Genomic DNA, 21,395 nt, shown 5'->3' with positions numbered 1-21,395 from the left:
GCAGGCGGCGCAGGAGGGGGCCGGGGGGGGGGGCGGGGGGGGCGGTGGGGGGGGGGACGTCTCGGGGGTGAGCAGGGAGCCGGGGTCCCCCCCCGGGCCCCCCCCGGGGCTCTCGGGGCTCGGAGGCAGCTTCTCGGGTGCAGCCTCGGGGGGCTCCGGGGGCCCGAAGGCAAAGGGAGGAGCCTGCCGGGGGGTGTAGGGGGGGGTCCAGGTCTCGGTGCCCCCCCCCGGGGTCTCGGGGACCCCCAGGCCTGGGGCCAGGCGGGCGCCGAGGCCGAGGCCGGTGCTGATGCTGGCGCCGATGGAGGCTCCGAGGCCGATGCTTGGGCCCAGGGCTGGGTCAATGCTGGCCCCGAGGCCGAGGCCGATGGAGGAGCCACGAGCGGAGCCGGTGCTGGGTCCAATGGCAGCTCCAGCACCGACGGCAGCTCCAGCACCGACGGCAGCTCCAGCACCGACGGCAGCTCCAGCACCAAGTCCAAGTCCGGCTCCAATGGCAGGTCCAATACCGGCTCCAACACTGAGGCCGATGCCAGATTCGACGCTGGTTCCAAGAGCAGAGTCTACGTTGGCTCCGAGGCTCAGTCCAACACCAGCACCGAGGTCTGGGCCGAGCCCAGAGCAGACGTTGGCTCCGAGTGCAGCTCCAACAGCAAATCCAAGGGCAGATCCGAGACCGGAGCCACCGGTGGCTCCAGCTGCGAGTCCAACACCGGCACCAACATCAGATCCGGGAGCGGAGCCAATGCTGGAACCAACACTGGCCCCAAGGCCAAGTCCAACACCAGATCCAAGAGTGGAGCCAACACCAGCACCGATGTTGGCTCCAGCAGCAGCTCCAATGCCAAGTCCAACACCAGATCCAACATCAGATGCGAGAGCAGCGCCAACGTTGGCTCCAACACCGAGTTCAGCGCCAATGTCCATATCGGATCCAAGAGCAGCACCAACATTGGCTCCAACACCAAGTCCAACACTGGATCCAAGAGCAGAGCTCCCATTGGCTCCAACAGCAGCTCCAACGGCAAGGCCAACGCCGGGTCCCACACCAGATGGAAGAGTGGAGCCAACGTTGGCTCCAAGAGCAGCTCCAAGTCCAAGTCCAACCGCGGATCCAAGACTGGAGCCAGCGTTGGCTCCAATATTGGCTCCAAGACCAAGTCCAACTCCAGCACCTACATTGGCTCCGACGCCGGCTCCGACGCCGAGTCCGACACCAGCACTGACATCAGATGGAAGAGCAGGGCCAAGAGCCCCAAGGCCAAGCCCAACGCCGGCTCTGACACCACCACCGAGGCCGGGCCCGATGTTGGCTCCGCCGCTGGCTTGGAGAGCGGCTCCAACGGCATCACCGGCTCCAAGGGCAGCTCCAATATCAGCTCCAAGGTTGGGGCCCACATCGGGGCTGGCACCGGCTGCCACACCAAGGCCAACGTCGACTCTGATGCCGGCTCCGATGCCGACTCCAGCACCGACATCGGAGCCAAGAGTTTGCCCAACGCTGTCTCCGAGGCCGTGTCCAACACTCACTCCAAGACCGGGCTCAAGGTTGGCTCCAACGTTGCCTCCAAGACCATGTCCGATGGCGGCTCCAAGCCCAGGCCCCATGTTGGCATCGAGAGCAGCTCCAACACCAGCTCCAAGACCAGGGTCAACGTTGGCTCCCAAGCTGGCTCCGAGACCATGTCCAACATCAGCTCCGAGGCCACATCCAACATTGACCCCAAGGCCAATCCCGACGCCAACATTGACTCCAACGTCATCTCCAAGCCCAGCTCCAACACCGAGGTCAACACCGGCTCCAACACCAGGACCAACACCGAGGCCAACACCGGGGCCAGCGCCGACACCGAGGTCCCCAGCAGCTCCAATGCTGGCCCCAGGGAAGTCAAGGCTGGGGCCAAAGGGCTCAGGGGGGTCCGGGGGGGCCTCAGATGCCAACTGCTGCCGCAGGCACCAGGCTTCGGCCTCACTGTGGGAGACAAGGGGGGGTCTGGGGTGAGCCTGGGCCCCAGGGGAGCAGAGGGCACCCAGCCCCATGGGTGCTCTATGGGGTGCGGGTGATGGGAGTCCCATGGGTGCTCTGTGGGGTGCGGGTGATGGGAGCCCCATGGGTGCTCTGTGGGGTGCGGGTGATGGGAGCCCCATGGGTGCTCTGTGGGGTGCGGGTGATGGGAGCCCCATGGGTGCTCTGTGGGGTGCGGGTGATGGGAGCCCCATGGGTGCTCTATGGGGTGCGGGTGATGGGAGCCCCATGGGTGCTCTATGGGGTGTGGGTGATGGGAGCCCCATGGGTGCTCTATGGGGTGCGGGTGATGGGAGCCCCATGGGTGCTCTGTGGGGTGCAGGTGATGGGAGCCCCATGGGTGCTCTGTGGGGTGTGGGTAATGGGAGCTCCGTGGGTGCTCTATGGGGTGCGGGTAATGGGAGCCCCATGGGTGCTCTGTGGGGTGCGGGTAATGGGAGCCCCATGGGTGCTCTGTGGGGTGCGGGTAATGGGAGCCCCATGGGTGCTCTATGGGGTGTGGGTGATGGGAGCCCCATGGGTGCTCTATGGGGTGCAGGTGATGGGAGCCCCATGGGTGCTCTGTGGGGTGCAGGTGATGGGAGCCCCATGGGTGCTCTATGGGGTGCGGGTGATGGGAGCCCCAGAGCTGCTCACCTGATGATGAAGTTATGGGCAAGCAGAGCTGGGCCCTCGGGGCGCAGGCGGGTGTAGACCCACGTCCAGCCCAGGCCATCCTTGCGCTGCAGCCGCGTCACCAGCTCCCCCCGAGCCTCTGGCCCTGCTCCTGCTGGGGGGCAGGAACGGGGATGTCAGTGGGGACATGGGGAAGGGGTTGGGGACGTGGGGGACATGGGGATGTCAATGGGACAAGGGACAATGGGGACATGGGGGACACCTGGAGAGGAGGCAAGGGGGTGCCAGGGGATGTGGGAGACACCGAGGACATGATGGGGGGCAAAGTGACAGCAGGGGACACCCAAGATGATGGGGACACCTTAGGGGTATTGGGACCCAGGGGACACCCAAGGGGACATTGGGACCCAGGGGACACCCAGGATGATGGGGACACCCTAGGGGGTATTAGGATGCAGGGGACACCAATGGGACCCTTACCCAGGCGGAGGTGCTGACGCGCGACGTGCCCGAGGTCCTCGGGGTGCAGGAGCCGGTACCAGGAGCGGCCCAGGAGCTCCCCGCGCCCATAGCCCAGGTGGATCAGGACACTGGGGGATGAGAGGCCCAGGTCAGTGCCTGCTGTGGCTGTGACCCCCCCTCAAGGACCCCAGATCCCCGTTCGGGGTCCCACCTGTCGGACACATCGAGGAGCGCGAGGTCCCGCGCATGGCGGCTCTGGAACGCAGGCAGCAGGAGGCAGTCGGGGCAGGGCCAGGGAGGGGGGTCCAGGGGGGCGCAGAAGGCGACGAAGAGCCCCGGGGAGGAGCCGGGGGGGCCGGGGGGGGCCTGGAACCGGCCCCGCAGCAGCACCAGCTTCCGGCCGGCGCTGGGGCGGCGAGAGGCCCGAGAGGTGGTGAAGCGGCAGCGGAAGAGGCGCTCTGAGGGAAGGGGGCTGGGTTAGAACTGTGGAGGGTGCCCATCCCTGTGTCCATCCTTCATCATCATCCCTCATCCCTCATCCCTCCATCCATCCATCCATCCATCATCCATTCAATGTCCATAATCCCTCATCCCTCCATCATCCATCCCTCCATCATCCATTCGTCGTCTATCATCCCTCATCCATCCCTCCATCATCCATTCAATGTCCATCATCCCTCATCCCTCCATTCAACCATTCATCATCCCTCATCCCTCCATCCACCCCTCCATCATCCATTTATCATCTATCATCCCTCATTCATCCCTCCATCCATCCATTATCCATTCATCATCCCTCATCCCTCCATCATCCATTCATTGTCCATCATCTCTCATCCCTCCATCCATCATCCATCATCCATTTATCATCCACCATCCATCCCTCCTTCCATCCCTCCCTCTCCTCTTCCTCCCCTTCCTCCCTCCCCCCATCCTTGCACCCTCCCTCCTGCTGCCCACACCCCCTCTTGCCCCTCCCCCAGCCCCTCCCCCCTCGGAGGCCCCACCCACCTGCCTGGGGGGGCCCAGCCTGGGTGAGCTGATGTCGCACCAGGGGGTGATCAGCAGGGTCCAACAGATCATAGATGCTGTCACCCTGAGCCACCAGGTCCACCTGCATGGGGGGGCAGGAGGGTCAGCACCCAGAGCCCAGCATTCAGCACCAAGCACCCAGAGCCCAGCACCCAGCCCCAAGCACTGAGCATCAAGCACCCAGCCTCAAGCACCCAGAACCAAGCACCCAGCACCCAGTACCCAGCACCAAGCACCCAGCCCCAAGCACCCGTAACCCAGCACCCAGCACCCAGAACCCAGCACCCAGAACCCAGCACCAAGCACCCAGAACCCAGCACCCAGCACCCAGAACCCAGCACCCAGAACCCAGCACCCAGCACCCAGCACCCAGAACCCAGCACCCAGCACCCAGAGCCCAGCACCCAGAGCCCAGTACCCGGAACCCAGCACCCAGCACCAAGCACCCAGTACCCAGCACCCAGCATCAAACACCTGGTACCCAGCACCCAGCACTGAGCACCCAAGACCCAGAACCCAGCACCCAGTACCCAGCACCAAACACCAAACACCAAGCACCCAGCACCAAGCACCCAGCACCCAGAACCCAGCACCAAGCACCCAGCACCAAGCACCCAGCACCAAGCACCCAGCACCCAGAACCCAGCACCAAGCACCCAGCACCCAGAACCCAGCACCAAGCACCCAGCACCCAGAACCCAGTATCCAGCACCCAGAACCCAGCCTCAAGCACTGAGCATCAAGCACCCAGCACCCGGCCTCAAGCATCCAGTACCAAGCACCCAGCATCAAGCATCCAGCACCCAGCCCCAAGCACCCAGCCCCAAGCACCCAGCCCCAAGCACCCAGCACCAAGCACCCAGCACCCAGTACCAAGCACCCAGCATCCAGCACCCAGACCCAAGCCCTCAGTACCCATCACCCAGCCCCCAGCCCCGTTCCACCCGCGGGTGCTCACCATGGAGTGCCCCAGGTGCTGTGCGACGTTGTCGGTGACACCAACCAGCTTCCCCTCACGGGTGACAGCCAACAGGAACCCAGGCAGTGATGCCACCAGGTCAGCCAGCTCCGGCCCCCCCAGCAGCTCCATGGGTGCTCCCCGTGTTGGGCCTGCAAAGGGGACACCCGTCAGCACCCACCCAGCACCCGGTGCCTTGTCCGCACGGTCCCACTGCACCCATGTGGCCCCCATGGAGTTACCGGTGGCACCCACAGCCTGGCCCGTGTAGAGCCACGGGATTCCCAGTCCCCATCCCTTGTCCCTGTCCCTGCCTCCAGACCCAGCTCTGGCCCTTGTCCCTGATCCTGACCCAGTTCCAGACCTGGTCCCTGTCCTGGTCCCTCCTGTTCCAGTCCCTGATCCCGGTTCTGGTCCCAGCTCCATCACATCCTGCTCCCTGGCTGCTGTCCCAGCCCTGATCCCGGATCCCGATCCCGTCTCAGTCCTGATCCCTGCTCTCAGTCCCTGTCCTGGTCTCCCGGTCCCTGTTCCAGTCCTGATCCCAGGTTCCAATTCCCAGCCTCGGTCCCTATCCCAGTGCCCCGATCCCAGCCCCATATCCCCGTATCCCGGTCCCTGTCCCAGCCCCGATCCCAGCCCCGTATCCCTGTATCCCGGTATCTCCCCGTGTCCCTGTCCCAGCCCCGATCCCGATCCCTGCCGCTCCGGTCCCCGCCGCTGTCCGCGGTGCTGAACCGACCCCCGCTGCTGCTGTCCGCGGTGCTGAACGCACCCGGCGCTGTCCGCGGTGCTGAACCCCCCCCCCCGCCTGCTCCTGTCCGGTCCCCCCCGGTCTCCCCCGGTACCCCCCGGTCCCCCCCGGTCCCCCCCGGTCCCCGTCCCTCCACCGGCTCCTTGCTCCAGCCGGTCCCGGTCCCCATTCCCGTGGCTCCCAGCCCAGCTCCAGCCTGCTCCTCACCCGGCTCCATCCCAGTCCCCTGCTCCCCAGTCCCTTTCCTAATGCCGGCTCCCATCCCGCGCTGCTCCCCGCTCCTATCTGTGCTCCGATCCCCAGTCCCATCCCAGTGCTGCTTCCCAGTTCTGTGCCTGCTTCCATCCCGGTGCCCATTCCCATCCTGGTGCCTGTCCCCGGTCCTATCCCAGTGCCCGATCCCATCTCAGTGCCCGATCCCATCCTGGTGCCAGTTCCCGGTCCTATTCCGATGCCTGATTCTATCCCAGTGCCGGCTCCTATCCCAGTGCCCGATCCCATCTCGGTGCCCGATCCCATCCCGATGCCCGCTTCCATCCCAGCGCCCGATTCCATCCCGGTGCTCAGTCCCATTCCCGTGCCCTATCCCAGCCCGGGGCTCGATCCCATCCCGGTCCCATCCCGTTCCCCTCTCCCATCCCGGTGCTCGCTCCCTTCCCAGCTCCCGATCCCCTTCAGTTCCCCGATCCCATCCCAGCTCCCGATCCCATCCCGGTGCTCGAACCCTTCCCATTCCCTGCTCCCTTCCCGGTGCCATCCCCGTCCCCATCCCAGCTCCCGATCCCATCCCGATCCTATCCCAGTGCTCGATCCCATCCCAGCTCCCGATCCCATCCTGGTGCCCGGTCCCGTTCCCCATCCCCTCTCCCGTTCCCCGTTCCCATCCCATCCCATCCCGTTCCCGTTCCCCATCCCATTCCCGTCCCCGTTCCCCATCCCCGTCCCCATCCCGCTGTCTCACCCGGCCGCAGGCAGGCTCCCTTGCGGGTGTAGATGCATGCCAGCGCCATGACGTGCAGGTATGAGAGCCGCGGCCGCTCGGGCTCGCTCAGGGGCAGCAGGTCCCGGAGCGCTCGGATCTCAGCGTTGATCTGATCCCTCCGCGCCTTGGAGGCGCCCTTGGTGGAGCGCAGCATCCTCGCGCCGCGGCCCCGCGCGCCGCGCCTTATATGGGCCGCGGGGGGCGACGTCACCGCCACGTCACCGCCCCCCCCCGCCCCGCCCATTGGTCGGGAGGGGGGGGGGGGGGGCGGTAACGTCAGCGCTGACGTCGACGCGCGCGCGGCGCGGGGAGCGGGGGGGGGCCGGGGGGGGGGGGGGCGGCGCGAGGCGGCTTCGCACCGAAATAGGAGATGGCGCGCGCGGAGGGGAGGGGCCAGGGGGGGGCGGGGCCAGGGGGAACCCCCCCCCTCCCCCTCACCCCGATGGGGGGGGGAGCGGTGCAAGGGGGGGAATGGGGGGGGGAGGGAAGGGAATGGGGGGGATGGAGGGGAGGGGGGGATGGAGGGAAGAGGGGGAGTCAATGGGTGGTCAATGGGGGGTAAAGGGATGGGTGAAGGGGGCAATGGGGAGAGTGGGGCGCAATAGGGGCTGGAAGGGGTCAGGGAGGGAGGGAGGGAGTCAATAGGGGGATGGAGGGAGTTAACAGTGGGGTGGATGTCAACAGAACAGAGGGTCAATGGGGAGGGAGATGGTCAATGGGGGGAGGGAGATGGTCAATGGGGAGGGAGGTGGTCAATGGGGAGGGAGATGATCAGTGGGGATGGAGATGGTCAATGGGGATGGAGATGGTCAATGGGGATGGAGAAGATCAATGGGGGGACAGAGATGGTCAATGGGGGGACGGAGATGGTCAATGGGGGGAGGGAGATGGTCAATGGGGATGGAGATGGTCAATGGGGATGGAGAAGATCAATGGGGGGACAGAGATGGTCAATGGGGGGACGGAGATGGTCAATGGGGGGAGGGAGATGGTCAATGGGGATGGAGATGGTCAATGGGGATGGAGAAGATCAATGGGGGGACAGAGATGGTCAATGGGTATGGAGATGATCAATGGGAATGGAGATGGTCAATGGGGGGACAGAGATGGCCAATGGGAGGGTCAACAGGAGGATGAAGATGGTCAATGGGGATGAAGATGGTCAATGGGGATGAAGATGCTCAATAGGGAGGGAGACGGTCAATGGGAGGGTGAACAGGACAATGGAGGGTCAATGGGGAGGTGATGAGGGTCAACAGGGGATGAAGAGCATCAATGGGGGGTGGAGATGGTCAGTGGGGGATGGGTTATCAGTGGGGTATGGGGAAAGTCAACAGGGGGCTGGAGAGGGTCAGTGGGGAGATGGAGACCCCAATGTGGGGAGGAGAGGGTCAGACAATGGAGTCGTTGATGGAGGCTCCATAGGGGAGTGCAGGGGGTCAATGGAGGGGCCAGTGTGGGGCTGGAAGGGCTCAAAGGGTGGAGGGAGAGTCGATGGGGGGCAGAGGGGGTCAATGGGGGCAGAGGGGGTCGATGGGGGGATGGGGATCAGGGGCTGGACAGACAGACAGGCAGCCAGGACAATGGTGGGTCAAGGGAGGGAGGGTTGAGAGGATGGGTAATGGGAGGGAGGGGGGAGGCAGTGGGAGCTCGATGGGGCTCAATGGGAACTCAGTGGGGCTCAATAGGGCTCAGTGGGGCTCAATGGGGTCAATGGGAGCTCAATGGGGCTCAATGGGGGTCAATGGGAGCTCGATGGGGCTCAACGATGATCAATGGGGACTCAGCAGGGCTCAATGGGGGTCAACGGCAGCTCAACAGGGCTCAATGGGGCTGAATGGGAACTCAGTGGGGCTCAATAGGGCTCAGCAGGGCTCAGTGGGGTCAATGGGAGCTCAGCAGGGCTCAGTGGGATCAATGGGGCCTCAATAGGGCTCAAAGGGGATCAACGGCAGCTCAACAGGGCTCAATGGGGCTCAATGGGAACTCAAAGGGGCACAATAGGGCTCAGCGGGGCTCAAAGGGGTCAATGGGAGCTCAACGGGGCTCAGTGGGGCTCAATGGGGGTCCGTAGGAGCTCAGAAGGGCTCAGTGGGATCAATGGGGCCTCAATAGGGCTTAATGGGGGTCAACGGCAGCTCCACGGGGCTCAGTGGGGCTCCGTGGGGCTCAATGGGGCTCAACGATGATCAATGGGGACTCAGCAGGGCTCAGTGGGGGGGTTACGTGCAAGCATCATCGGGGGGGGACCTTGAGCCTCGTTTCAGTGGGGCCGGAGGGACCCCAGCACCCAAGGGGGGGGTTCAGTGTTCCCGGGACCCCCCCCATCCCCTCCCCCCTCCCCTCGGGATCCCCCTGCCCCCCCCCCCCATCTCCTTGGCTCCCCCCGCGCTGGCCCCGCCCCCGCCGCTGTTCCCCTCCCCCCCCCCGGGCTCCGCCGCTGCCAAATTTGGGCTCTGAAGCCGCTGAGCTAAAAATAGGAGTTTGGGGCTAAAAATAGAGAGGGGGAGGGGCCGGGGGGGGCGGGGGGGGGAGCGGAGCTCGGGGATCCCTGCGGGGGGAGGGGGGGAGCGGGGATCCCCCGCGGCACGGAGGGGGGAGGGATCAGGATGCGGGGACCCCCCCCCCAACCCCGGACCCCGACCGCCGGTTGCCGTGGTAACGGAGGAGCCGCAGCGATGGGGGGGGGGATGCGGGAGGATGGAGGGGATGAAGGTGAGGATGAGGAGGGGGGTGAAGGGGATGGGGACGGTGGGGATGAAGGGGGTGAGGATGGAGAGGATGGGGGTGAGGATGAGGATGAAGGGGGTGAAGATGAGGATGAAGATGGAGGATGAGGAAAGGAGGGAGGAGGGTGAAGGGGGGTGAAGATGAGGATGAAGATGAAGCTGTGAGAGGAAGGATGGGGCTGAGGATGAGGAGGGACGGGAAAATAAAGATGGGATGAAGGTGGATGGGGAAGGGGGTTGAAGATGGAGGAGGATGAGGAGGGAGAAGAGGATGAAGATGAAGGGGAAGGGGGGGTGAAGATGAGGATGAAGATGAAGGAGGATGAAGCTGTAAGAGGAAAGATGGGGCTGAGGATAGGGAGGGACAGAGGAGGATGAAGATGGGGTGAAGGAGGATAGGAAGGAAGGGGGGGATGAGAGGGGTGAAAGAGGAAGAGGATGGGGAGGAAGGAGGGTGAAGATGGAGGAGTATAGGGAGAGGATGAGGATGGAGAAGGGGGGGTGAGGATGAGGAGGGATGGAGGGAAATGAGATGGGGATGAAGGAGAGGAGGATGAGGAGGGACAACAGGAGATGAAGATGAGGATGAAGGAGGGAAAAGGGGGGGGGGAGGATGCCGAGGGATGAAGGACAGTGAGGAAGGAGGAAGAGGAGGCTGGGGAAGGATGAGGACGATGAAGATGGAAGAGGGTTGTGGATGAAGGGGCTGATGATGAAGATGCCACATTCCCCCTGGAATGGACCTTCCTCATCCTCCCCCCCCAAAAGGACCCTCCTCATCCTCCCCCCCCCCCCAAAGGGACCTTTCTCATCCTCCCCCCCCCAAAGGGACCCTCCTCATCCTCCCCCCCCCCAAAAGGACCTTCCTCATCCTCCCCCTCCCAAAGGGACCCTCCTCATCCTCCCCCCCCCCCCAAAGGGACCTTTCTCATCCTCCCCCCCCCAAAGGACCCTCCTCATCCTCCCCTCCCAAAAGGACCTTCCTCATCCTCCCCCCCCCAGAAGGACCCTCCTCATCCTCCCCCCCCCAAATGGACCCTCCTCATCCTCCCCCCCATAAAACAGACCCAGAATTGGATGAAGAAACGTTTATTATGGGGAACCCCGACCCTGGGGGGGGGTCAGAGGTGGGGGGGGGGGGGGTCGGGGGGGTCACTTCTTCGCTCCCTCCTCTTCCTCCTGGGCCATGGCTGCCTCCTGCTCCCGACGCTGGCGCTGGAACTCAGCACATTCCTCGGCCGTCAGCCTGGGGGGGGGGGGGGGGGGGGGGGTATGGGGGGGGGGGCACCCACAAACACAGCCCCCATCCCCCCCATCCTGGGGGGGCAGGATGGTTTGTATGGGGGGGAGACCCCAGGGTTGTGGAGGGGGGGCGGATGGGGTCACCCCAATGTTTAGTGAGGTGGGGGGGGCCACCCCAATGTTTGGGGAAGGGTTGGGTGGGGGGCACCCAGTGATGTGGGGGGGGTGTTGGGAAGTGGGGGCAACTCAATGCTTGGATGGGGGGGGACACCCTGTTGTTGGGGATGAGGCTTTTGGGGGGTGTTGTTGGGGTGATTCTTGGGCAGCAGTTGGGGGGGGTTGTTGTTGCAGTGACTGTTGGGGGTGATATTGGGGCTGTTGGGGGGTGGCTTTGGGGGGGTTGTTGTTTGGGGGGGTATTGTTGGAGGGGTTGTTGTTGGGGTGACTGTTGGTGGTTACTGTGGGGTGTTGCTGGGATGTGTTGGGGGGGTTGTTGCTGATGAGGTGACCGTTAGGGGGTGCTGTTGTTAGAGGTGTTGCTAAGGTGGCTGTTGGCAGTGGTTATAGGGAGTTGTTGGGGGGTGTTGTTGGGAGGGTGTTGCTGCTATTGGGGTGACCATTGGGGGTTCTTGTTGGGGGGGTGGTTGTGAGGGTGTTGCTGGGGGTAGTTATTGGAGGTTGCTGTTTTTGGGGGCTGTTGTTGGGGGGATGGGTTGATGGGGAGGGTTATTGATGGTTGCTGGGGGTTGATGAGGGGTGGCTGTTGGGGGGGTGGTTGTTATTGGGGGTTGTTGTTGGGAAGGGTGTTTGCTGGGGGGTTGCTGTTGAGGTTGTTGGGGTATGGTTGGTTTTGGAAGTGGTTGCGGTCGTTGGGGGGGTGTTGGGGGAGGTTATTGAGGGTTGCTGTTGTTGGAGGGGGGGTTGCTGAGGGGTGGTTGTTGGGGGGGTGGTTGTTGGGGAGTGGTTGCTATTGGGGGGTTGTTGTTAGGGGTGGTTGTTGAGGGGCTGTTGTGGTTCTCAAAGGGTGGTTGCTGGGGGGGTGTTGCTATTGGGGGGTTGTTGTTTGGAGGTTGCTGTTGGGGGGGGTGTTGTTGTTAGGGATGGTTGTTGTGGTTGTCGGGGGGTGTTGGGGGGGGGTCACACACCTCGGCACCACGCGCAGGCCCAGGCTGCGGGCAGATCCCACCAGCGCCGTCACCAGCTGGGGCAGGGACATCCCCCTCAGCGCCACGGCCGGATCCTGCTGCTTCACCAGCGCCACCTCATAGAGGTGCTTCAGTGACACCACCCCCACCTCCTCGTGCCCTGGGGGGGGAACATGGGGGTGACCCCCCCTTCAGCACCCAATGGGGAACCCCCACCCCATAGACCCCCATAACCCCCCATCCACAACCACAGATCCCCCCCCAGCACCCCCTATAAACCCCACCAGCACTCATAGAAACCCCCAGCCCCCCCCAAAGACACCTCTGATCCCCCAAACCCCCCCCTCCGATGCCTATGGGGATTCCCCCCCCTTATGCCTATGGGGGTTCCCCCCCCCGATGCCTATAGGGGGCTCCCCCCCTCCGATGCCTATGGGGGGACCCGCCCCCAATGCCTATGGGAGGTTCCCCCCCCCTCGATGGCTATGGGGGGTTCCCCCCCCCCGATGCCTATGGGAGGTTCCCCCCCCCCTCGATGGCTATGAGGGTTCCCCCCCCCCCGATGCCTATGGGGGTTCCCTCCCCGATGCCTATAGGGGGCTCCCCCCCCGATGCCTATGGGGGTTCCCCCCCCCTAGCTCCTCACCAGGCCGCGCTGCCCCCTTCTCAACACCGGCCACAGCCTTGAGGAAGTAGGAGGAGGGGGGGGGCGAGATGCTCAGGTCGTAGCTCCGGTCCGGCTGGGGGGGGGGGGTTGGGTTAAAGGGGGGCACCCAACGGGAGCTGTCCCTGTTACCGGTAACGGGGGGGGGGGGGGTTCGGGGGGGGACTCACGTGCACTCGCAGCTTCACCCGCAACGGGACCCCGGGTTTGATGTCCCGGGTGCGCTCGTTGAAGTCCTGGCAGAAGGCGCTGATCGAGACCCCCCTCTGCGGAGATACCGGATGGGTCAGCACCGGAACCGGGACACACGGAACCGACAATGGGGGCACCGGTAACCGGAACATCGGGCACTGGGACACCCGGAACCGACACCGGGGACACCGGGAACCGAACAGGAACCGACACCGGAACCGACACCGGGCACCGGAACCGGGGACACGGGGAACCGGAACACCGGGAACTGGCACCGGGAACTGACACCGGGAACCGGAACACCGGGAACTGGCACCGGAACCGACAACGGGAACACCGGCACCGGGAACCGACAACGGGAACCGTGGACACCGGGAACCGGAACGGACACCGGGAACCGGTAACAGGAACCGACACCGGAACACCGGGACCGACACCGGTAATCGGTAACCGGAACCGGAACACCGAGAACCGGAACCGGAACCGGCCCCCCCCCGTACCTGCCCCAGCAGCGGCCCCAGCGGCGGTCCCGGCACCGCCCCCCCCGCCGGGATCTGTGTCCGCAGCGGCCTCAGCTCCGGTCCGGCCCCGGTGCCCGCACGTGCGGCCCGCACGGCCCGCGCCGCCTTCGACATGGCCGCGGGGTCACGTGAGGAAGGGCGAGGGGGCGTGGCCGAGAGGGGAAGCCCCGCCCACACCCCGGGACGTACCAATGGCGGCCGGCGGAAGAGGGGGGGAGGAGGAGGGGGAAAGGGGCGGGGTTTGTCGGGGTGGGGGGCGGGGCTTAGGCCTCGCCCCGCCCCCTCTGGCGCGAGGCCCGCAGCCGCCGCAGCACCTCCTCGTGTGACCCGGCCCTGGGGGGGGGGGATGGGGGCAAAGGTCACGGGGGGGGCATGGGAAGAGCAAAGACACCTCCCCCAAATGACCCCCCCCAGCACCCACATCTCCCCCTTAGCACCCATAGGTGCCCCCCAGCACCCCGAATCCCCCCTCAGCACCCCCATTCTCCCCCCCCAGCACCCATAGGTGCCCCCCAGCACCCCCATTCTCCCCCCCAGCACCCACATTTCCCCCCACAGCACCCATAGGTGCCTCCATTAACCCCAATCTCCCCCCAGCACCCCCATTCCTGCCCCCCCAGCACCCATGGGTGCCCCCCAGCACCCCCAACCACCCCCCAGCACCCACATTTCCCTCCCCCAGCACCCCCAATCCCTCCGCAGCACCCGTACTCTCCCCCCAGCACTGCCATTCTTGCCCCCCCACGACCCATGGGTGCCCCCCAGCACCCCCATTCTCCCCCCCCCAGCACCCACATTTCCCCCCCCCCCAGCACCCATGGGTGCCCCCAGCACCCACCGGCTCCGCGCTCGCTCATAGACTGCAGTGAGGACCCTGTCCCTCTCGTTCAGGAAGGCCGTGTGAGCCCCTGTTATGTACCTGGGGGGGGGGGCTCCATGTCAGGACCCCCAATTCCCACCCCCTGGGACCCCCCCAAAACCCCCAATTCCCCCCCACAACACCCTGGGACCCCCCTAAATTCCTGCCACCCCCAACTCCTGGGTTCCCCCCACCCATGGGTGCCCCCCCTCTTCCTTGGCGGGTCCCCCCCATCCCATGGATCCCCCTCAAAATGGGTCCCCCCCACCCCCTCTACCCCTAGGTGCCCCCCCCCGTCACAGGGAGCCCCCCCCCCTTGGGTGCCCCCCCACCATTGGGTGCCCCCCACCCTTGGGTGCCCCCCCCACATTTGGGTGCCCCCCCATCCTTGGGTGTCCCCCCCACCCTTGGGTGCCCCCCCCACATTTGGGTGCCCCCCCATCCTTGGGTGCCCCCCCCACCCTTGGGTGTCCCCCCCACCCTAGGGTGCCCCCCCACCTGTAGGCCAGCGCATGGGCCACCCCCCCCAGCGTTGCCAGCACCAGGCAGAGCCCCAGCACGCGCCAGGGGGGGCCACGGGGCTTCCGGGGGGGGCAGAACTGCTCCCAATAGAGGCGATCCGGGTCAGTCCTGTGGGGGGGGGGCAGCACCTAAGGGACCCCATAGAGACCCATAGGGACCCATAGAGACCCATAGGGACCCATAAGAAACGCATAGGGACCCCATAGGAACCCATAGGGATCCCATAGGGACCCATAAGGACCCCATAGAGATCCATAGGGTCCCCATAGAGACCCATAGGGACCCATAAGAAACGCATAGGGACCCCATAGAGACCCACAGGGACCCATAGGGACCACATAGGAACCCCATAGAGACCCATGGGGACCCATAGGGACCTCATAGGGACCCCATAGAGACCCATAGGGATCCCATAGGGACCCACAGGGACCCCATAGGGACCCATGGGGTCACCCAGACCCCCCCAGCACCCATTGGATCATGCAGCCCCCCCCTAAGAAGCACCCATAGGACCCCTATGTCCCCCCCTTCAGTCCCGGTTACCGTGGGGGGGGCTTGGGGCGGGGGGGGGCTCCAGCTCCTGCAGCTCCTGCCTTGGGCCGGGGGGGGGCCCCGGGGGGGGCTCCAGGGGGGGCTCCGGGGGGGGCTCCGGGGGGGCTCCGGGGCCGGGTCAGGGCCCCATAGGCCTCTGCCAGCAGCAGGAACCGCTCGTGACGAGAGGGGTCCGAGGGGTCCCCGTCCGGGTGCACCTGGGGGGGGGGCCCAGTCCTCCCAGTTCATTCCAGTTCATTCCAGTTCATTCCAGTTCATCCCAATGCATCCCAGTTCCTCCTAGTTCATCCCAGTTCATTCCAGTTCATCCCAATCCATCCCAGTTCATCCCAGTTCTTGTTCATCCGAGTTCGTCCCAGTTCATCCCAGTTCCTCCCCAAGCACTCATGGGATCTCCTAGAGACACCCAGACCCACCCCCCCCCCCCAGCACCCATGCCATAGTCCAGCCTCCCCCAGAAGCACCCATAGGACCCCTTCAATCCCAGTTCACACCAATGCCCCAGTTCATCCCAGTCTGCCCCACTCCATCCAAGTTCATCCTGGTCCCCCCAGCTCATCCCAGTTCATCCCAGTGCCCCCATTTCATCCCAGTCCATGCCAGTCCATCCCAGTTCATCCCTGTCCATCCCAATCCATCCCCATTGATCCCAGTCCATCCCAGTTCATCCCGGTGAACCCAGTTCATCCCAATTGATCCCAGTTCATCCCAGTCCCTCCCAGTTCCCCCCTCACCTCCTTGCACCGCTCCAGGAACGCTGCTCTGATCTCTGCAGGTGTCGCCTCGGGCCCGACCCCCAGCACCGAGTGTGGGTCCCGCGGCCCGGCCCTGGGGGGGGGGAACGGGCATGAATGGGGGTCACGTGAGAGGAACGGGGGTCACGTGAGGGGGGGAACGGGCACGAACGGGGGTCACGTGAGAGGAACGGGGGTCACGTGAGGGGGGGAACGGGCACGAACGGGGGTCACGTGAGAGGAACGGGGGTCACGTGAGGGGGGGAACGGGCACGAACGGGGGTCACGTGAGAGGAACGGGGGTCACGTGAGGGGGGAACGGACACGAACGGGGGTCACGTGAGGGGGGAACGGGCACGAACGGGGGTCACGTGGGGGGGAACGAACACGAACGGGGGTCACGGGGGGGGAACGGGGGTCACGTGGGGGGAACGGACACGAATGGGGGTCACGTGAGGGGGAACGGGCACGAACGGGGGTCACGTGGGGGGGAACGGACACAAACGGGGGTCACGTGGGGGTCTCACCGTGTGCAGAGCCCGGGCCCGATCCGGGGCAGCAGCCGGGGGGGGGCGGCCCAGGGCTCCTGGGGGGGGGGCTGGGTATTAACTCCATTAACACTTAATTAACACTTAATTAATACTTAATTAACCTTTAATTAACTCTTTATTAAGCCTCACTTAATAGTTAATTAACACCCCCCCAAGCCGCGTTAATGAGCGCGTGTTAATGAAGGGGCTAATGAATAAACGAGGCTCATTAACGATTAATAGCGTTTAATTAACGGCTGATTATGCATCTCTCCTAATTAACACTCATTAGTCCCTAACGCATCCCAATTGACCACCAATTAGAGGCTAATTAACCCCAACCCGCGGCCATCGCCAACCCGTTCACCTCCCTTCATGCTAATGAGATGCTAATGAGGGGGCGGGGGGTGGAGCCGCTTAATGAGGGGTCATAAACAAGGGGTTAATGAGACCCCCCGACCGTTACCATGGGAACCCCGAGCCGCAGCCGCCGCCTTCCGCTTCCGGTCACGCCGCTTCCGGCTGGTGGAGCGGTCACGTGAGCCCGCGCCTGCGCAGCGCGGCCTGAGAGCGATGGTGGCGGAGGTGAAGGGGGGGGGGACACGAACCGGGGGGACCGGAGGGGGTCACGTGGGAGGCCCGGGGGGGTCACGGGGTCAGAGGGGGGCACTGGGGGGGGGGAACCGAGGGAGGGCTGGGGGGGGGGCGAGAGCGGCCAAAGGGGGGAGGGGGGCACCGAACGGGGCCTTGTTGGGGTGCCTGTGACGTCACGGGGGTGCTGGTGACGTCACGGGATTGGCCTGAAGGGAGCGACCATTGTGGGGTGGGGGGTGGGAGAGTGCTGATGACATCACTGGGGTGCTTGTGATGTCATCGGGGGTGCCTATGACATCACGGGATTGGCCTGAGGGGAGCCACCATTGTGGGGTGGGGGGGTGGTTGTGTTGGGGTGCTGATGACATCACTGGGGTGTCTATGACGTCACGAGGTGCTGATGACGTCACGGGATTGGCCTGTCTTAGGGGAGCAACCATTGTGGGGTAGGGGGTGGGTTGTGTTGGGGTGCTGATGACGTCACTGGGGTGCTTGTGATGTCAGTGGGGTGTCTGTGATGTCACGGGGGTGCTGATGACGTCACGGGATTGGCCTGTCTCAGGGGAGCGGCCATTGTGGGGTGGGGGGTGGGGGTGTGGGTTGTGTTGGGGTGCTGATGACGTCACTGGGGTGCTTGTGATGCTATCGGGGGTGCCTATGACGTCACGGGATTGGCCTGAGGGGAGCGCCCATTGGGGTGTGGTTGTGTTGGGGTGCTGATGACGTCACTGGGGTGCTTGTGATGTCAGCGGGGTGTCTATGACGTCACGGGGATGCCCGTGAACCCCTTGTGCTGTCAATGGCTCTATGGGGGAGTCGGGGGGGGCATGACCTTTGTAGTGGGTGGGGATGGGCCTATGGCAAGGTTGTGTTGCTGCTGACATCACATACCCATTGATGACGTCACGGACCCGTTGATGACGTCACGGACCCGTCAATGACGTCATCCCCCCCAGCTATGGTGGGTGCTGGCGCTGGCGCTGGCGCTGGCGGCAGAGCCAGGCCGGAAGGTGCAGATCGGGGTGAGGCGGCGGCCGGAGGCCTGCGGGGTCCGGTCCCGGCGCGGGGACCTGCTCCACATGCACTACACGGTACTGGTTTATACTGGTCTGGACTGGGAGCGTAGGGGGGGGATCATGGTAACTCCGGGGTGGGGGTGGGGGGTGTTACTGGTTTGGACTGGGAAGCACTGGGAGAGGTTGGGAGGGTCCTGGTTGTCCACAGTAACCTGGGGGGTGTTACTGGGGTGGACTGGTTTGGACTGGGAAGAGGTATTGGCTGTGCTGGTTTGGAACAAAGGATGACCTGGGTATGGATGTGAAGGTCTGGGGACCACTGGGTTATACTGGTTCATACTGGGAACCTCTCTGCGGGCACAAGGAGGTTTTGGGGCTCACTGGTTCAGACTGGGAGCACGCTGGTTTTTACTGGTTTGAGGACAAAGGGGGTATTTTAGGAGAGAATTATACCGGTTAGTGTGGGCCTTTCTGGTTTCTTACTGGTTTGGGGTGGGTTGTACTGGTCTCTACTGGTTTATATTAGTCCATACTGGTTTATACTGGTCTATACTGGTGCAGGGCCACCTGGAGGACGGTTCCCAGTTCGACAGCAGCCGGAGCCGGGATCAGCCCTTTGTGTTCTCCCTGGGCACTGGGCAGGTCATCAAGGGCTGGGACCAGGGACTATTGGGGTACGGTGGGGGGGGGGCATGGATTTGGGGGGGGCTCCAGAGGGTGGGGGGACCCCAATAGCTTGGGGGGGGGGGCAAGGGTTTAGGGAAGCCCCTTGGCTATGAGGGGACCCCATTATTTGGGGGACCCCCCCTGATCCCCCCCCATTTCCCCCTAGGATGTGTGAAGGGGAGAAGCGGAAGCTGGTGATTCCTCCAGAGCTGGGTGAGCCCCAAACTGGGGGGGCCCCAAAACACAGTGGGGGGGGACCCTAAAACCAAGGGAGGGCCCATATTGGGGGGGGGGGGGTTTGCCTTTTGGGAGCCCTCAAATAAAGGGGACCCCCCCTTGATGAGAGGACATTGGGGTGAGCCCCTAAACTGATCTTGGGGGGCACCCCAAGGCTGCCCCCCCCAATGATGACCCCATTTCCCCCTTTAGGCTACGGAGACCGTGGGGCCCCCCCTAAAATCCCAGGTGAGCCCTTCCCCTCCTCCCCCTGGTTTGGGGTTCAGGGGGGAATTTGGGGGGGTCAGAGGGAAATGGGGGGGTCAGAGGGAAATGGGGGGGTTGGGTTTGGGGTTCAGCAGGGAGATGGGGGGTTTGGGGTGGAAATGAGGCTTTTTGGGGTTCAGGAGGGTCCCAAGCGTGGGTTTGGGGGTACCCTGGGCTGGTTTTGGGGTGCAGGGGGGGGGTTGAGGTCCTGACCCCCCCCTCCCACAGGGGGGGCTGTGCTCATCTTCGAGGTGGAGCTGCTGAAGATCGAGCGGCGGCCGGAGCTTTAGGGCAAAGGGGGGGTCCCCAACACTGGGGAGACCCCAATGTAAAGGGACCCCCCCAAAACGCAGGGACCAGGAGCACCCCCCCTTTTTATGGGGGGTCCCCCCAAAGGTGGAAGGGGGGGTTTAATAAAGAGCTGGTTGGAGCCTCTTGTAGTGGCTGGGTTTTGGGGGGCTCCATGGGGGGGGGAAAGGGGGGGTCACGAGTGCACCCCCAAAATGTCAAAGTTGAGTTTATTAAATTCATATAAAAACAACCCCAAAATTCAGCCCAAAATGTAAAAACAACTAAAAACAGCCCCAAAATTCCCCCCCCCCCCCCAGGGGGGGCCCCCAACACCCACAAGTGACCCCCCAAAACCAGTGGGGGGGGGATGAGGGGTGATTATCATTGCAGGGGGACCCTGAAATTAAGGGGTCCCCAATATTGGGGTCAAACCCCCCCCAAATCTGAGGGGGGGTTCTGGTAATTGGGGGGGTCCCCAAAACCATGTTGGGGGGGTCACTTCTTCTGGGGGGTGTTGAGCTTCTGCATCCCCCGGATCTTCTCCAGCAGGTCCCCGACGAAGGCCTGAGGGGGGGGGGGACACGGAAAGGGGGGGTCAAGGGACCCCCAAAAATGGGGACCCCCCCTCCCATAAGGACCCACAACCCCATAGAGATCCCATTGACCCCAAATAGGACCCTAATATGTGTGTGTCCCCCCCTAAAAGAAGCCTCTGAGCAGGCATCACCCCCCCGCCCCCCAAAAAGGACCCTGGTGTCCTATGGGACCCCCCCAAAAACACCCCCCTATTTGAGTCCTCCCCCCACTAGGGGGCGCCCTCATCCCTCTCACCTCTGTGGGCTTGTAACAGTCAACGAGGATCTCCTGAGGGGGGGGGGGATAAAAGGGGGGGGGTCAGGGGGGGCTTTGGGGTCCCCCAAAGGTTTGGGGGGGCCCTCAGAGCCTTCACCCCCCCCAACGGGACCACCATGGAAGCATCAATGCAGCAGCATTTTGGGGGGTCCCCCCCGGGCTTTAGGCCCCCCCCCGGGTTTTGGGGGGTTTTGGGGACCCCCCCAGGTTTGGGGTCCCCCCCGTTTCGGGGGTACCTGCACGCGGGCGCTGCGGGCTCCATCGCTCTCCATGTCCAGGAGCTCGTCCACGTCGATCTCCAGCTCCGGGATCTCCTCCTCCTGGGGGGGGGAACCCCGAAATCAAAGGGGGGCCCCCCCAGACTGACCCCGCCCCTTCTTCAGGATGGGGGCGTGGCCTTGGGCTGTCCCCGCCCCTTTCGCAAAGGAGCATGGGAAGGGGTGGGGATGAAAGTGCCCTTCCCCCCCATGACCCCGGGGCGCCACATGTTGGGGGTGGTACCGGATAACGGGGGGTGGATGGGGGAGGGGTTGGGGGTGTCCCGGTACCGGGCGGGGACCCGGATGTAGATCCCGGTAAGGGGGGGGTGGGGGTCCCCGGTTCCGTTATGGGGGCGGGGCTCCCGTTACCCGGCAGTCGTAGAGCGCGGTCAGCTGAGCCAGGATCCACTCCTCGAGGTGCAGCCGCTTCCGCAGCTCCCTCCGGTCGTACCGGACCGTGACCTTGCCCTGCCGCCGTCCCGGGGCCTCCTCCGGGGCCTCCGGCGCCGCCCCGGCCGCGAAGCACACCCGTGGCCCGGCCCCGGTGCTGGGGCCCGGAGCGGCAGCGGCGGCGGGGGGGGGGCCCGGGCCGCCGCACGGCGCCGCCATGACGGTACCGGAACCGGCCACGCCCCCCGCCCGCCGGTACCGCTTCCGGTGTCCGCGGCCGCCGCCGCCGTGCGCCGCTTTGTGCCGCCGCCGCGCCGGGCCACG

General features: G+C 64.7%; 5 protein-coding genes across 6 annotated transcripts; 1 reads left to right on the top strand and 4 right to left on the bottom strand.

The window, feature by feature from the left end:
• Positions 1–2,658: 2,658 nt before the first annotated feature.
• Positions 2,659–6,983, bottom strand: NPAS4 (neuronal PAS domain protein 4). The gene is made up of 6 exons (XM_034071854.1): positions 6,821–6,983; positions 5,094–5,245; positions 4,115–4,217; positions 3,315–3,561; positions 3,122–3,231; positions 2,659–2,795 (listed from the first exon to the last, which is right to left on the bottom strand). The coding sequence occupies exons 1-6, from the start codon at positions 6,981–6,983 to the stop codon at positions 2,659–2,661; spliced, it is 912 nt and encodes a 303-aa protein (XP_033927745.1).
• Positions 6,984–10,695: 3,712 nt separating this feature from the next.
• On the bottom strand, positions 10,696–14,811 carry MRPL11 (mitochondrial ribosomal protein L11). 2 transcript variants are annotated; one of them, XM_034071702.1, is made up of 6 exons: positions 14,680–14,811; positions 14,161–14,241; positions 13,512–13,655; positions 12,780–12,875; positions 11,946–12,105; positions 10,696–10,804 (listed from the first exon to the last, which is right to left on the bottom strand). In XM_034071702.1, the coding sequence occupies exons 2-6, from the start codon at positions 14,177–14,179 to the stop codon at positions 10,711–10,713; spliced, it is 513 nt and encodes a 170-aa protein (XP_033927593.1). In that variant the 5' UTR covers positions 14,180–14,241; positions 14,680–14,811; the 3' UTR covers positions 10,696–10,710. The 2 variants fall into 2 exon arrangements, with proteins under 2 accessions (XP_033927593.1, XP_033927592.1); XM_034071701.1 differs by lacking the exons at positions 13,512–13,655; positions 14,161–14,241; positions 14,680–14,811 and adding exons at positions 12,592–12,685; positions 13,302–13,473.
• DNAJC4 (DnaJ heat shock protein family (Hsp40) member C4) lies at positions 14,806–17,030 on the bottom strand. Its single transcript, XM_034071853.1, has 5 exons — positions 16,986–17,030; positions 16,517–16,575; positions 15,990–16,083; positions 15,297–15,452; positions 14,806–14,811 (listed from the first exon to the last, which is right to left on the bottom strand). Exons 1-5 carry the CDS (start codon positions 16,986–16,988, stop codon positions 14,806–14,808), a joined length of 318 nt encoding a protein of 105 aa, XP_033927744.1. The 5' UTR covers positions 16,989–17,030.
• FKBP2 (FKBP prolyl isomerase 2) lies at positions 17,023–19,708 on the top strand. Its single transcript, XM_034071704.1, has 6 exons — positions 17,023–17,104; positions 18,070–18,204; positions 18,691–18,803; positions 18,962–19,008; positions 19,225–19,260; positions 19,507–19,708. The coding sequence occupies exons 1-6, from the start codon at positions 17,093–17,095 to the stop codon at positions 19,566–19,568; spliced, it is 405 nt and encodes a 134-aa protein (XP_033927595.1). The 5' UTR covers positions 17,023–17,092; the 3' UTR covers positions 19,569–19,708.
• A 71-nt stretch (positions 19,709–19,779) lies between these two features.
• On the bottom strand, positions 19,780–21,290 carry PPP1R14B (protein phosphatase 1 regulatory inhibitor subunit 14B). The gene is made up of 4 exons (XM_034071703.1): positions 21,051–21,290; positions 20,658–20,741; positions 20,401–20,433; positions 19,780–20,133 (listed from the first exon to the last, which is right to left on the bottom strand). Exons 1-4 carry the CDS (start codon positions 21,288–21,290, stop codon positions 20,065–20,067), a joined length of 426 nt encoding a protein of 141 aa, XP_033927594.1. The 3' UTR covers positions 19,780–20,064.
• Positions 21,291–21,395: the final 105 nt, after the last annotated feature.

This window comes from Melopsittacus undulatus, chromosome 22 (assembly GCF_012275295.1).
Source record: "Melopsittacus undulatus isolate bMelUnd1 chromosome 22, bMelUnd1.mat.Z, whole genome shotgun sequence".
Taxonomy (NCBI): Eukaryota; Metazoa; Chordata; class Aves; order Psittaciformes; family Psittaculidae; genus Melopsittacus; species Melopsittacus undulatus.
This window is presented reverse-complemented; position numbering and strand designations above follow the sequence as displayed.